The 16,190-nt window shown below is 32.7% G+C and overlaps 1 protein-coding gene across 5 annotated transcripts in view; it reads right to left on the bottom strand.

Moving 5' to 3' along the window:
• Positions 1-9,438: 9,438 nt before the first annotated feature.
• The window catches only part of LOC110991321 (uncharacterized protein C18B11.02c), a 256,098-nt gene continuing 249,346 nt past the window's right edge, over positions 9,439-16,190 (bottom strand). For all 5 annotated transcript variants that reach the window (XM_022256652.2, XM_022256650.2, XM_022256651.2 and 2 more), the window contains 5 exons: positions 14,209-14,406; positions 13,917-14,015; positions 13,088-13,191; positions 12,162-12,356; positions 9,439-12,037 (listed from right to left, as the gene is read on the bottom strand). In XM_022256652.2, the coding sequence (XP_022112344.2) occupies positions 11,963-12,037; positions 12,162-12,356; positions 13,088-13,191; positions 13,917-14,015; positions 14,209-14,406 (671 nt within the window). In that variant the 3' untranslated portion in view covers positions 9,439-11,962. The remainder of the gene's footprint in view (positions 12,038-12,161; positions 12,357-13,087; positions 13,192-13,916; positions 14,016-14,208; positions 14,407-16,190) is intronic.

Below are 16,190 nucleotides of genomic sequence, written 5' to 3'. Positions count from 1 at the left end.
TTTCAAACTGAATGTCAATCCACAGATAAAATATGGCGGACCTTAAACATTTTGACTTTCAAACGATGTCAGGACTGTGCCGCAAAAATTAGACGCGCTAAATTCAATTTTGATTTTAATTCAGTTCATTTTATTCTTATTCGTGCTTGTTTTTGTTATGCAAATTTTCAATAAAGCTTAAATGTTTAACTCCTAATCTTAATATTCATTTGTAGTCAAAACTTCGCCATTGCTATATGTCAGGCAAGAATTCAAGAGAATGTTATTTCTTTAAAACAATCATAGCTTAAAACCGTACTTTATTGAAAATATTATAAAATATTTGATTTTGCGCCATTCCACTCAAAGGGCTTTTAATAAGCAACAACTTGTCAATTAGTATCTACAATTTAATCAGGCGAGTATTCCATTCCAATTCAGTTATGCTTGGAAAATGTTCATTCAATAAACGAAAATAATTATCTCTAGTTAATTGGCCGTTTATAAAGGGTTAACGATTTCAGCATGACAAGAGGGGTGGCCTAATTTTTTGGGCATTTTGACATTCTGTCACTATACACACACACATATATATAATATATATATGTATAAATAATATATATATATATATATAGTACATACATATATATATATATATATATATATACATATAATATATTACAAACAAAATTACACACACACATAATAAACTAAAAATATAAATAACAACAATCCCCATTAGATAACTAATTTATAAATGTTTTGCTTCCACGAGTTATATACATTGTCTTATAGGTTTAGTTTAATTCATAGTTTTTTTTTTAAGAAATTAACTCCGAAGTTTCCTGAATGTTAATTATTTCGTTATTACGAAACACGTGTAAATTAAATATGGAAATACTAGAATATACAACTTGAACATAGTTCTCGATTTCTATGCCACCTAGACCTAACTTTACGATGTCGAATTTTGGTGTTGGTGAGCGGGCACAACGAAAATTCACTCTCATCATTTTTCTCCATCGCGCACGAGTATAACTTCAAAAGGCATTCAAATGTGCATTTTTGATTTGACTTTGATTTGAATATGTATAAATTGCCCGTAAAGAAAGAACAATCCTTGGTTCAAGCGCGGAAATTAAAAACCACATCTTAAGGTTTAATTATTAATAGATTAAGATTATTATTAGATTTAAGTAATATTAGTATAAAGGACTACTACTTCCTAAAAAAAAGGAGCATTAAATATGCAATTTCAAAAATTTACGTGATTTCTGTAGAAAGTTTTAAATGAAGAATAGAAAACGTTTTATCACGAATTCTTTTCGTAAAGAATCAGCTTCGACAGACAGTCCAGTAATTAATTAATTTCAAACTTTTTGCTTTTAGAAAGGAAAAACTTGGAACTCGCGCCATGCATCTGACTTTTAGTAAATTAACAACAAAGCATGTTAATTGCAAAGTTTTCGAATTTGGATGAAAGTAATTTCTATATTAGCTAAATTCTAATTAAGTTTTCAAAATTCGCAATCAAAGTTTAATAACATTTCACTTGAAATTATTTGTATGAAAAAAATGACATTAGATACATCGTGGGTCAAAAAAAGAGGAGTACATAAATCCAGTGACTAGAAGCCTTAAGCATCAGATTTTATCCTCTATTTCATTTATAATTTTGCCAGTAGGTAATCTTTACATCATGGAGTTATTAATATCAGTTCGCATATATATATATCGTCTTCTTATATACAATCCATTGACGATAACACCATTAAAGCTAAAAATCGCATTGCTAATGCTCGCAATACATTTTCATATGACTACAGAAGAACCAGTGTTGCCGTTTCGACTCTCAACTTTTTCCATAAATTGAATAAAATTCTATGTAATTAATCCAACTACAATTTTACATGACTTTAACGAAGCGAAGGTTTATAAGTTATACTTTGCTTTTTTTTATAGAACAGGGGGCAAACGAGCAGGAGGCTCACCTGATGTTAAGTGATACCGCCGCCCATGGACACTCTCAATGCCAGAAGGCTCACGAGTGCGTTGCCGGTCTTTTAAGAATTGGTTTTAAGGCTTGCTTTTTCTATTCCAATACCTACGCCGATCCCCTTATCTAATAACAAAGTCATCGTTACTCTAACTCCATTTCCACTCCGGATATAACTTTTTCCCTACAATGACACAATGTGATTGATAGGCACTTGATTAGGATCATTTGGATACCTAATGACCGACCTTTTGATCAAAAATCTCATTTCCGAGTGTTTGTGATGGTATGATACCATTAATAAGGCTTTAAGTAAGTTTAGGGATAATCGTACTTTGCTGTAATTGGTTTTTGTTATGTATACTTCGCCATACAATTTTAAATGGGTCAATGTGTCAGATTACATCCGTTTCCTCGATCATTTTTATATTATAGACAAGTGAAGCCTTCTGTTTCTGACATATGTCATGCATTTCCTCACCATGTTTGCCGTCGACGCAGGGGCGTGCTAATTTGACACATGGAAAGAAAATGCCATTGGCGGACAGACGGTAGTCGTGATTCGAACGCACGAAATTAGGTAAGTATATGAATCACACTTAACTAACTAACTAAGGTTCATATCTATAACTAACTAAATAATATAATATTTATAATAATTTTTAAATTTACTGCAATTAGTCGTCAACATTTAATAAGTAATAAATAGACGTGAAAGTCTCAAGCTTGCTGTCCAGACAGAAAAGGCAGAAGAGAGACCCCGACACGGTCCAACGTTTCCGGATGATCCAATCCCCGTAGTTAATCACAAATTAAAAGCCAAATCAGATTAGGGTAACAAGCGCCTTCACAAGGTCCCTTATTTCGTACCTACTTCACTCACTCCAGTCAGCTCACGTCCTGACCTTTTGACTATTGACCACCCGAGGTCCAAGACTCGCAGAGACGCTCCTGCCCTAGTCGCGGGAAAAAGCGGTTTCCGGTCACCCAAATTGAGCTGTCACGGCCTTCAGGCGAATAGCGACATTCCATTCCAAAAACAAAAGCAGTTCAGCAACTAAGGATAGCGTTTGAACCCCGACCGAGTAAAATCAAAATGTTAATTTAAAAAATTTAAATTTAAATTTATTGCATGTTCTGCAAACAGGGTCAGATAACTGATAACAGATTCTTTGCGACTCTAGAATCGCCATCATTTTCTTTTACATAATATGTGTTATAAAGATATCAATTTAAACGTGATAACTGTCGATTTAATATATATATAAATATTATACTTTTAAGTTGAATTAAGATTACAAAATAAATAAACTGAATATACAAGGCAGTATTCGCTCTACATAAATTAGGCAGAGGTGTTTACTATGCGGCCGCATGCGGGCGTAGTGACGTCAAATCGTGCACAACATTACTGAATCACAATGAGCCATTCGCAATACACTGAGGTCTGTGAAAATATTATTTACGTTTAAATAGAGTTTTATAGTAGTATGCAGTTTGTTGGTAATTTGAACCTAATTTAGTATAATTATTATATTTAGTATAATATCTAAAAGTCTATGCGAGCATTCTATGGAACTAAGTCCACAAATAGTGTTGATGCACTGCTCAACATATAGGTGAAAATAATTAACATGGACGATAACGCGGGCATATTTTCTAATAATAGTAAATATATTTATCGATAAGCTTCTGTTGAAATAAATTTGTAAAATAAGTAATTTCAATAGTTGACACTAGATGGCACCACTAACCACTACCACCAGTTTCGGTTAATAAGTTTAATCCACCACAGGGGTATATTTTAGGGCTATTGAAAGCAATGTGTATAGTAGCCTATTATGGACAATCAAAGTTATAGTTCATGAGGTTTGGTCCTTAAGCTCAACCCCTGCAGAGTTATAAGTTAACTTTGCGTTTTTAAGAATAAAATTGCTAGGGAGCAAGTTATTAACAACAGACGTGCATTCCGTAGGTTACGTAGGAATTTTATTAGACGGTGCAGATTAAGTATTGTGGTCAGAGGCAGGAATTTTTAGCATTTATTGCAAAATGTTTTTATATAACAATTATTTTACAATCGTATTGTTTCTACGCCCTAGAAAGATATTAGACCCAGTCATGGCCATGTTTAATGCCTTTTCAGAATCCCTATGAAATGCGCCAAAACTTGTAACTGTTTTACAAGTTTTGGTCACTTTTCGGTAGTATATTTTTTTTAATTGGGGTCGTTAGTTTCGTAAAACTTAATAATTTTTTTTTATTTATAAAAACACTCCTGCCTTAACAGGTGACCTAAATTGACAAAAGTGAACAATCTGTAAAGAATATTACTTTTCTTTCGAAATTATGTATTAAAAAATACAAGAAATTTACTAAATATTATAGGCTCTATCAAATAAATAAGCTGGAAAAAGTTCTACGTATGCCAGCTCACTCAACGGACAATGAAAAAGATACTTTATCCTATGTATTTCGTTAAGTAAATTAATACACCGATACACCACAATCTTCAATACACCCAATAAAAAAGCATAAATAGCATGAGTAACACAAGGACTCATCAGTACCAATCTAGTGGTTAGTATGAAAAAGATACTGATTAATTTTTCGATTTTTTATAAGAATTAGTAAAAAGTCCATTTTCTTATTAAAAACGCAAAATAAATTATAACTCTGCAGGCGTTGGGCTTTAATACCTGTCGTAGAACAATTTTGTAGCTGATAAGACCATCTAACCCTTAGTTGCGTTTTATCCACGACTTTTTGGCTAACCTGTATAATAGGTAATTGATATTAATAGTAATTCTCTCTCGAAAATATCAATTATTAAAAAAAAAGTCGTATATAAAAACAATTAAATGTTTTAAACTCCATCTTGTTTACAAAACGAGTCTCTACGGATGTTCCGATTCCAAATTTAAAATTCGAATCCTATTTCAACTGTTGGTTTGCGGCGGAAACTAACCAATCGCAATTAGCTAATGAATGGTTTCGAGTTTTTCCGACCAATCAGTATTCTATGCTCTGTGGCCTTTTTTCAGTTTTAAGTTTCAACCAAGTTTCAAGTTTAGTCTTTGACATTTTATCTTTTGATTAAGATATTAAATTATTAATATTATAAGAATACGTACGCCTTGATTAGTTAAAGAATAAAAAAAATTAAAAAAGACATGAAAAAAACGCATATAATCTATCCATCTATAGATTTATCCTATCAAGCAATAAAAATATTCACGCGCTTTTACATTCCGCACGAAAACATAATACGATTATTAAGAGTCTTAAAATAAGTCAAGTAATAAAATAGAGAGTCGGAAAACATAAATTTTGAATCGCGGTAAAATTACTAGGTATCGTAACTCGTGTTTTCAGGTTTTCGAAATTGCTATTTGTTGGAACAGGTACGGATTCAGAGCCTAGGGAAACCCTTGATTATTAAAAGTTATTGCAGCAGGCGTGTCAAGACGATTAAAAATGAAGAAATGTTGAAATTTAATGCTAAGATCTGAAGGCTTGTAGATCGCTGGATTCGTTGAGAATTTATTTATTTGTTTCTATAATATTATATTGTGTTGGTGGAAGTGAAGTTGTAAAAAGTCTATGATCTCGTTTTTCCAGCTCTGCACCAGGATCGTAAAGATATGTGACAGGACTGAGATTTCTCAGTAAGTAGAGATCATCATCTGTCATCAGTAGTAATCGTCTAAAAGTGGGTTGTTTTTTTTAAGTAGTTTTATATCGTAGGGCGATAAATGAGCCTCCGGAACGGCCAAAAAGGGCCAGTCATCACCCATGGACATACATTTTTAGTGGGTGAGTTGCCGGCCTTTGGAGGTCGTATCTCTCAGGGAAGACCCCACCGATTCGATTCCGACCCCACCAAGGGGGTCGATTGCGCCTCCCTAGTTTGCAAAAGATAATGCCTTGTGAAACGGACTGGACAAACCCAAACAATTCTTCAGAACATACACAATCACTATGTAGAAAACGCACAGAGACGCAATGTCTCTGCGTAGAGAGAGAATCAAGCCGATCAGTAAAACATTAGAGATTCCACAACCCCTTCGTTTGGTCCAAAGAAGCTATTGGTAGTAAAATAGTATGTATGTTAGTGAATAATTATTGTTTCATATATGCTGTAAATAAATAAAGAGATGTAGACTACGTATGGCATAGCTAAGACTTTTTCTACCCTTGTAATTAAATATTATTTGTCCAATAATGAATACGAGCCTGCATTATATGAACTTTTATAACTTATGAAATAAAATATGATTGTACTTTAAGGTTTCATTCGTGAAATAAGTAACTAATACAGAACCCTTTGAGATTCGGTGAATAGTTATTGTATAAACTTTTAAAAATAGTTTTTGTTGAATAATATTAGAAAGCAGACAACAAAAAGCGGAAAATACTCGTTCATTGGTAGTTATTTGGGATGGCTTTAAAATTTAAACACATGATACTATCACAATGACAAATAGTACAACAAAACATGTTTTATTATGAAAAGTGTATTTTCTATATACATTTATTTCGATTGTGTTTTTTTAAATAAAATAAATAAATTCATAATAAACCAGAATAGGCTTAAAATTACCTTTCTGCAAATGTTTTCCTCATCTCAATTGGGCGAGAAATTTTACGACCTCTTGTTGACTACCTGATCTCTTCAATTTATTTTCGTTTTTATAAATTCATTCGGACGACTGTGAGTTACATATAAGAGTTGTTACATTATAGCTAGCCCTTTCACAAACTAAATGAGGTGGCAGTATACTTTACCTAAGATACATTTTCTCTCTTACGGTCGAATTGTATTTTGCATTACAAAGTGATTTATGTTCATTATGAATACAGGGGTATCTTTAATGAATAGGTACCACTTCAAAATTCCGAGGCTGACGCTATCTAGTATAGTATACTGGGTAAATTAATTTTAGGTTTCTGACTGAAGTCCATATCTTTAATTTTATTAGATAGATATTATATGTTGATACGACATATCTAGTATTGTAGATTAATAATTTTTTCATATAATTTTTGACGTCACCTATTTCGATTGCGTAGATCGATGCAATGAGCTTACAGAAACGTACCAAGCAGAAGACTCTAAATAGTCGAAATTAAATGGCTGATGCTAACACTATACCATTTTATTAATTAATATATCTCCAGGTTATGCTTGGTCACATACCATAATGTGTATCATTTAGAATGAGTTTTGGATGGTACCAACCAGCCTCCCATACCAACCAGCCTTAATATAGTTTTTTAATTCTTTATATAAAAAAATAATATTTGTTATTTATATTTTACGAAGGTGATTTAGATATCATTTGTAGTAGGTATTCATTTGTTTAACTTTTTGTATATGTAATACAATTTGTGACATATAAGACAATTTAAAGTCTCCCTCGACGAATTCTCTAGAATAAAACCTACAGATTACAAAGACCATTATTCATTCACAGCGTGATACAAGCCCGTTGAGAGTATATTTAAGTGCTGCTACGTTAACTGTTACGCAATTAACTGCAAATTTACGTTTAGCCAAATGGTTGAACTAGCTATAAATAACCGGCATTTGTTTTTGTGACAGGTCACAGTTAGTTACTTATAATAGAAGACCTATATTATATATTTGAGTAAATAGAAAATTAAAAAATAAACAAGCTTTTAAATATGTTTCAATAAATGAGTTTTTGCTTACCAGTGTCTAATATCCTATGTTGTATGTATACACGGCATCAATTTGTATTCTAATTTCAGAGCGGTTACTTCGTTTTTTACCGTATGTACGTACCATCTAAAAATTTACAAGCTGAGGTTCAACAACAGACCTTAGTTTAAAAGTTGCCTGTGTCTTATCCGAAAATCGAAATCAATATGGTTTTATACCCAAGTAGAATTTTGTAGACGCTTAACAAATTTTGAGGTTTATAGGCTAATTGCGTTTACAACGACTTGCCTGCAGGTATAATTTTCAATGCATGATTGAAAAATACACAATAAGACCACATTCCTGGCTTTAAAGGGCTGAAATTGTCACAAGTGGTAAATAGTATTGATTGTTAGTAAAATCGTACTAAACTTAATATGTACAAGATGTCAACAAACCCAGCGGCAATGACGTTCAGAGTTAGAGTCATTTAGAGTATCAGAACGTGTCTTGTATTTTTCATCTAATCTAATTCAATCCTTATTTGGATATTTTTTTTAATTCTACCAAAAAAATGCAGTTTTTATGAGAACTATTATCAGATTTTAATCAGAAAACTATCGATTAAAGTCTATCTAACTACTTAAATCGCGCTAGTATAATATTAGGCTATATTCATGATCAACTCTACTCTTGGTGATATTTGGCCAACCGTGCGCTATCTGCAGGCGGCAGTAGGTATGCAGGGATAATGTTCACTGCTTGAAACACATTCACTTCAACTACAGACATTAAAAAAATTTAATATAGGTGATTAGATTAATTTTTGTTTTATAATTTTTGTCTTAACCACGTTTTGCCAATACAGGTTTTGTGCCCTCTAAACCAAATCATATGATGTACACAGCAAATACTCATGTTCAAACTATAGTAGGTTCTGTAGTTTTGAGGGAGAAAAATTTACATAAACGAGAAATAAAACAATATAATTCAATGATGAAGTTTATTCTAATTAATTTTATGTGGAAACATGATCATTACAACACGTATCTAAAGAAGGAGACACTATGTATTCTTAATTACCAAATACTTATACAAAATAACAAAAATGTCTTTCTTTATTCGTTAAAAACACAACATTGGAAAAACCATTCGATTTCATATTTTTCGCAGAATAGATTACATTTATGGTGTTAAATATATTAGTTTATGACATAACTTTAGTACTTCTTCTTGCTCTGTGTCAAATTGTGTTTTCGGAATAAGAGATCTGTGTAAACAGATTATTAAAAAAATATTTAATTAATAAATCAACATTTCTGTACCAATTGTAAACAATTTCATGCTACTAAGACACAGTGTTCAATTGTAAATCGATGGAAATTATTCGATCTTTTGAATGCAGCTCGGAGTTCATCACTATCCAATATGGTAAGAAGTGTTGCAACCGACTCATACATTTTTCATGACGCTTCATGATCTATTGACGGGTACTTTACATCGAAGGATTGCCAATCCACTTGTTTTCCGCTTTGATACCACAGGATACGAATATCTAGTAACACAATTTAACGATGAGATGTTTGTTTGTCGGAGTATTTATTTCGTGATAACAGATGGCGCTTAGGAATTACATGATGTGAACGGATTGACATAAAGTTAGTTGGCAATGACAATTAACACAGATTGTAAGGAGTGTAAGAAATATTTCTTTTGTATATTAAATAGACAAGGTTATAAGTCATTTTGATTTATAACCTTGTCTATTTGACACGATAGTAATGTTTTGTATTTTTTCACTTTGTAAGTTCTGCGAAAATTATGCAACCGTAAAAGTGACTTATTTAGCCATTATGGCACTAATCGGCAATTAACAACAACGCAAATGAAGAAAATGTGCAAAATTGTGCCTATATCGAGATAGGGTTGTGCCAATTGAACAACCCTAGCTTTTTCCAAACCTATCCTAATAAAAAATCGGAAAAACGTTTACAATTTTATCAATATCAACTTTTTCATTATTTTGAAGGCACATGAAAATTTCTTACAAATAAATAAACCGCTCAAAGCTCCAAATGATGTAAAAAAGAAACGTATGCGAGCTTTACACATAAACAAATACTTATATACTATAAAAATACAACAATATGCAAGCCTACGACATATAGAAATAGGCTTTATTGGGTGATATGCCATTGTATACCATTTAATATTAAATATTTTAGCTTGTGATAAATACGCTTCGAAAAATCTGTTGATAATTTGACGTATAAACGCCCTCGTTCCTTTATTATCACGAAACAAATAACAAAATTAATTACATATTATTAATTCATTACATTTTGTTCTAAGCACATTTATAAAATTTTGCTATACACCAAATTCATATCTAAGCAAATTAACCAATCCGTGTGTGACAATCAGCGACTACTAGAAGAAAATAAGACGATGTTTCCGATAACTATAAAAAATCTTACCAATAAGAGTTGATCCCAAAACAGATTATCGGTCGCTAACAAACTACTTGCACATTTACAGCATCGATAAAGTTCAACCATTAATAACCCACCTTAAACCTAACAAACGATTTTCGCAGGTATTTCACCAAATTCATCTTACATTGCGTAGCCATTTGCACATTTAATTAATTGCTTAGTGATGAATAAAGGCTGAAGTGTAATGTAGGCAGCGCAAGTAGGTATAGAACTTGATTCAATACGAAATTACACAAGTACGATCTTGTTTATATTCTGTGGACAATGTATGTGTCAATTACTGCAGTGTGATTTTAACTAAGATGATGGTCATACTTGTTTATTATGAATATGTCAAATGTCAGGTAAAGCAAATCAAAGTTAGTTTAAGGTAGGGTACTCTTTCGCATATAAACTGGATACTTGAAAGCACTACAGAAATATAACAAAACAATAGGTACGATAAAGCGCTATTTCTACACTAAAAGTACGAAAAATATATATTTCCATAGAATTAATTTATAGAAAGCTCGTGAAAATATTTTTTTTATCAAAGTTACAGTAAGAATTGTCTTTTATTTTAATACTTGCTAATGTTACATGAATCTACGTTTACGAACAATCCAAAAAACTTAACTAAATTGATTCCTATTTCTAAAAGTCGACGACTCAAACGTTCTAGTCCTTCAGAATCCATTAAGCTGTCGACAAAACACGCAAACTTATGAAAAAACTTAATGTCTTTAAATGTGCTGCTTCTATGGACTATCTGGCATTTTAATCTTTGGAGATTAGAACCTCCTTACTTTGGTATTTTTTTTAAATAAATGCATGTATTATGCGGAAAATGAAATTATAATTTATTTACAAACTACACTATGGAAGCCAAAACGTCAAAATTTTAATATTATATTAATGATTTGCCTACATCAGGAGCCACGCTAAGGTTACAAGACAAGTGAAAAATTATATGAAATATAACATGCTATTTTAACAGTGATGAATAACAGTTATAATTCACAGCGCAGACATCACTGCGCTGTTTTTTATAATTTTCCTAACGTGGCTCTATATACTATTATACTTTATTTAAACGCTAGTTTTAACTGTTTAAGAAAATTTACCTGGTCCAGATTTACAATTTTATAATATGCCAAATAATACAGTGAAATAATTATGAGATGATATTTATAAGACCCTGCTATATTAAAGCGATTAATTACTGATATTTTTACAATATCTACAAAAGCTTGAAACATAGGCCGATAGGAACTAAAAAAACTTCTAATAATAATTGAAGAAGAAATATTTTTAAGGCTACCCTCCATAAAATGTAAGTAGGTAGGTACTTTTAGTAAAATTTTCATTTTAAAATAAACTCTACACACAAAAGAATTTGCATAATTGCAACTGTCATCAAAAAACTTACGTCTACCTTAAATTAATTATAAAACTTATCTGGATAAGTTATAACAGCCACGATGATTTTTCATCTTTCCACTAGGGTCGCAACCCGCGACTACAAAGTTGTTTACATGGCAAAATCTTTTTAATATTTATACCCAACTTGTTTTTTAAATCAAATAAATCCAAGATTACAATATGTGTCAGAAGAGGAGAAATGACCAGAATACGTCTATTTTATTGTCATATTTGTAATACCACAACAATTATCATTTTTACCTATCAACGATCTATCAATTAATAATGATCAATTAAAATCAACAATAAATGTTATCAACGATCAACTTTGCTGCCATTAACAATGTAAGATTAATGCCATGCAAATATTACACTTTACACCCGCAAAGCCGCAAGAAGCGTCCCCAGTGGTACAATTTGCTGTAACTATGAACTATCCGCTTCCTCCCATTCAACGTCAGCCCACTGTGGAAGTTCCGTCTCGTATTCCCAACCTGGTCCCTATTAATAAAAACATATTTACTATATATGTTAAGAAAATAATGTGTTCTTTGACATTTAAGCAAAAATTATTTAAGAAGAGATTCTGTAGTTCTTAATTGATGCTCGCGTCATTAAAGTTTACCTTATACTTCCAGGCATGCAGATACATAATGAGGTCTCTAGGACGTGGGTCCCGATAGCGCACCCTGCACTCGTAGCAATGAGGATCAGCTGTCAACGCGTCTGAAGGACTAGACCCGTTTGACCCACTCGGAGCCTGAGGGGGCACCCCAGGAGCACTGCATCCCGTCTGTGTCGCTACAGTTACTTTGTCCGACTGAAATCGTTATGTTCTATTTAATCCTGTGGCTATAGGTCAGAATATGATAAATGTAATTACATTAGTTTACAGGAAAAGCAATAAAAATCATTAAGAAATTTTGAAGGCACTATTAAAATATGAAACACTCGATATATGAATAAGTCATACTGAGCAAAAATGTACTTATCATTGTCCTTTTATATGCAATTGTGTAGTCAATATAAAATGATAAAAACTAGTCTACTTTGTTAGGCACTCTGCATTTGCATTTTCGATATTTTTCGAGTGTCAGAAAAAATTGTTTTTCTATATACATTGATATTTAGAGTAATATATATATATATTAACTCATTTGCTTAATAGCAAGAAATATAATGAGTCACAAAAATAATTGTACAATCGCTTAAAAAATGAATTACAATTACGTTACAACTTGTTAATGTTACAAAACGTAATTATTATATTACATTACTTGTCACTACATAGTACAAAACAAACTCGCTTTCTCTGTCCCTATGTCCCTTTGTATGCTTAAATCTTTGAAACTACGCAACGGATTTTGATGCGTTTTTTTTAAATAGATAGAGTGATTCAAGAGGAAGGTTCCGTGATGGTAGATGTCTATCTCTTATGGATAACCCACATTTTTATATACAATGTTCACAGATTTTCTGTAGTGTATTTAGTATCAGCATTGCACCCGTGCGTGGCCGGGGCGGGTCGCTAGTAATATACAAAATTCAAACCTTCGCGTCACTAGAGTCGTCGTTGCATAGAACTGGCGAATGAGCAATGTTGCACATCTCTTCAACCGGTGCCTCCGACGCACTGGACGGACTGGCTAGAGTCGCTGAACAAATGAAATGATTAGAAAAACACATCAAACACACGAGAGAACACATATAGTATAAACTAACTAACGGCAAATTCCCTAAGGCGTCGAAATCACTCGGCTTTGGTGGGTTTAGCTTGTATTTCATACAATGATACTGTCTACATAGCATTAAACTTACTTTCACTAGCATTAAACTTTTGTTTACAAATTGGGATTTGGCAAAGATGCCTCAACATCGAAAGATATGAATAAAATAAGTATAAACATACAACATAATTTCTGGTGCAGCAAAAGACGCTAGGCAAAAATAACAGACTACGCATTAGCGTTTAGATAACAATTGTGTTTTATGTAATTACTAACACTAGTCTGAAATAAACTTTATCTTTTTCTAATACAGACTTTTCTTCTTTCCATTTAAAGATGTTTGTAACTTCACAATATGCACCTTGAGCGTCGTTATATAGAAGTTACACTGTATTATATATTATGTTCTACATTTTATTCCAAAAACCCCGGAGTTAGTGTTCAGAAGCGGCGATATCACTTGCAGCTGTATTACAAATGAAAACAAAACGAACATAAATAATCATCGTAATTATAATAATGGCATGGACGGATGGCACAAGTTGTTACGATGTTTCTAAGACAAATACCAATATTGAGCTTAAGGAACCTCACTTTAAGATGTATATAATTTGTTTCCTTAAATGATCTGTATATAGGAAGTGAGAACTTACGCGTCATGACTGTAGATGGGGTTATCCCAGGAGCCGGCGATTCCAACCTTGGTGAAGACTCTCGTGAAGCTGGTCCTGTATCACATTCATCTTCGCCGACTGTAACAATTATGAATAATAACTATTAAGTCAAAAATTAGTAATCAAGAGTTAACACCCGACACAATTTAGATCAGTAGGGAAAATAATATTCAAATCTCAACAACAACAAGTTAAATAATAATAAACAGTAATGCATTCGTTGCAATTAATAATATAACGAAACCCAGATTCAATTCAATATTTGTAATACCTTTATCATCAGTAGGAGGCTTAGAAAAGAGCATGTCATCATCAGCAGCGTCCACGCCGAGCCAGTTTTCAGCGTTGTGTATGGCAATCAGATCTCTCACTAACTCCTCATCAGACTTGCCTCCCGTATCACCGCCTTTGCCCCGTAGCGGTCCAAATACAGAATGATTGTATAACGGATCGTTAACTACTGGGTAACCTGCAGTAAATTTATAAATGTATTAAGAGAGTGATTAAGAACCTGCATTGTTTAAAGCGACGATTGAAATAAAAATAATATAACATTCTCTATATCCTGACCACAAAGGGCCTTTCCTTTAAGGCCCTTTTTTATAGAACAGGGGGCAAACGGGCCGGGGGCTCACCTGATGTTAAGTGATACCACCGCCCATGGACACTCTCAATGCCAGAGGGCACGCGAGTGTGTTGCCGGCCTAGGGGAATTGACGACTCACTCTCATCCCTAAGGTCGTAGGATGTCTATGTGCGAACTTTACATTCGCTCGTATTGTGAAGGAAAACATCGTGAGGAAATAGGAATGCTTTAGTTAGACCCAACAAGTCGGCGACGTATGAGAGCCACAAAAGGCTGATAAACAACTAGCCGTTAGAAAAAAATAATAACGAAAGCAGTACAGAAATCTCATGCCCAGTAATAATCAGGTTGGAGTACCACTGGTTAATATATATGTACAAATATTACAAAATTAATGGATAAAAATAGTGTTTGCGGAAAATAATTATGCGCTTTATGAGTTATTTTCAATCAGGTATGTCATAATTACTGTCAACACGGATATAAAAATCATTTCAAAAAGAAATAAAAAAGTCCATACTTTTATTTAATGGAGTGTTGCAGCGCTGTAATAATCTAACCCAAGCAAAATGAGTGCAGCCAAAAGTAAAATGCATAATTTATTTGACGTAGAAAAACAGGTATTGTTGAGTTAAAAAAAAACATCAGACGCTTGTGGCCGTACCATTGTGAAGAGCAGCGGTAGAAATTAAAAAAGAAATTTTAACAAGCACTGAAAATGAAAATTGGCAACACGAAAGTTGAAACTTTTTCGCCAACTATTCAGACTTCATAATTGCATGCAAAAAGAGTTCTTTAGTGGATATGACTGGCGGTTTGCCACAGTTCATGATTAAATAGTAGCGATCTTCAATCTATCAATTTTGTTACGAATATAACTTCACCTATATGGTACGACCAACCCATGAGGCTGTATGCATTAAGAAAAAACTTCGATTTTGCAAATTGAAAGATAAGATCAACATATGTCTATATAGTATGTGTTAAATAATGCCATTATACTTATAACATGTATATATGTACATATGTACAAGTGTATCGAGACTAGATCATTTGTGTAAGACATAATTTATACACATACATGTAGTCGATTAAAACTTGTTGTTTTAACGAACAACAATTAGTTCCTTCAAAATGAGTAATCATGCATTAGGGTGAAGGAATATATTTTTTTGCTAGTCTTAATTTGAAAAGTATATTAGAATGATACAACATCCAATTTAGTATGACTCTCATAGTCAGCTAATTAATTTGCGCTTTTTTAGTTTCGCAACTAACCGTATGGGTTGAACTGTATCGTAGTTCGTAAAGTTTTAGAGAGGCTTACGTAAAAATAACTACGAAATCCTTTCTCTGATGAAGGGGCTTACTTTCCGAGAGTATTAAAGCACATAACTTATTCAGTGTTAATGGTCGTTTTAAAGACTAGGCGTATATATTAAGGGTATGTTAGAATATCAATATCAGTATTTCACAACTAAAACCTTTAAATATATACTGTCAAAACTGTGGTGTCCGTTAGATACCTTTGTTTAATTAAGAAATGTTCAGCCTTTATTTGAATTTATCTATTTAACATATTTACGCTTTGTCAAACAACGAGTGCCAATATTGTTTGATCAGTTTCTGTGTGTCTACTGTCCTTATCAGCGCGTTATAGACCAGGG

The sequence above is a fragment of the Pieris rapae genome, chromosome 10, assembly GCF_905147795.1.
Source record: "Pieris rapae chromosome 10, ilPieRapa1.1, whole genome shotgun sequence".
Taxonomy (NCBI): Eukaryota; Metazoa; Arthropoda; class Insecta; order Lepidoptera; family Pieridae; genus Pieris; species Pieris rapae.
This window is presented reverse-complemented; position numbering and strand designations above follow the sequence as displayed.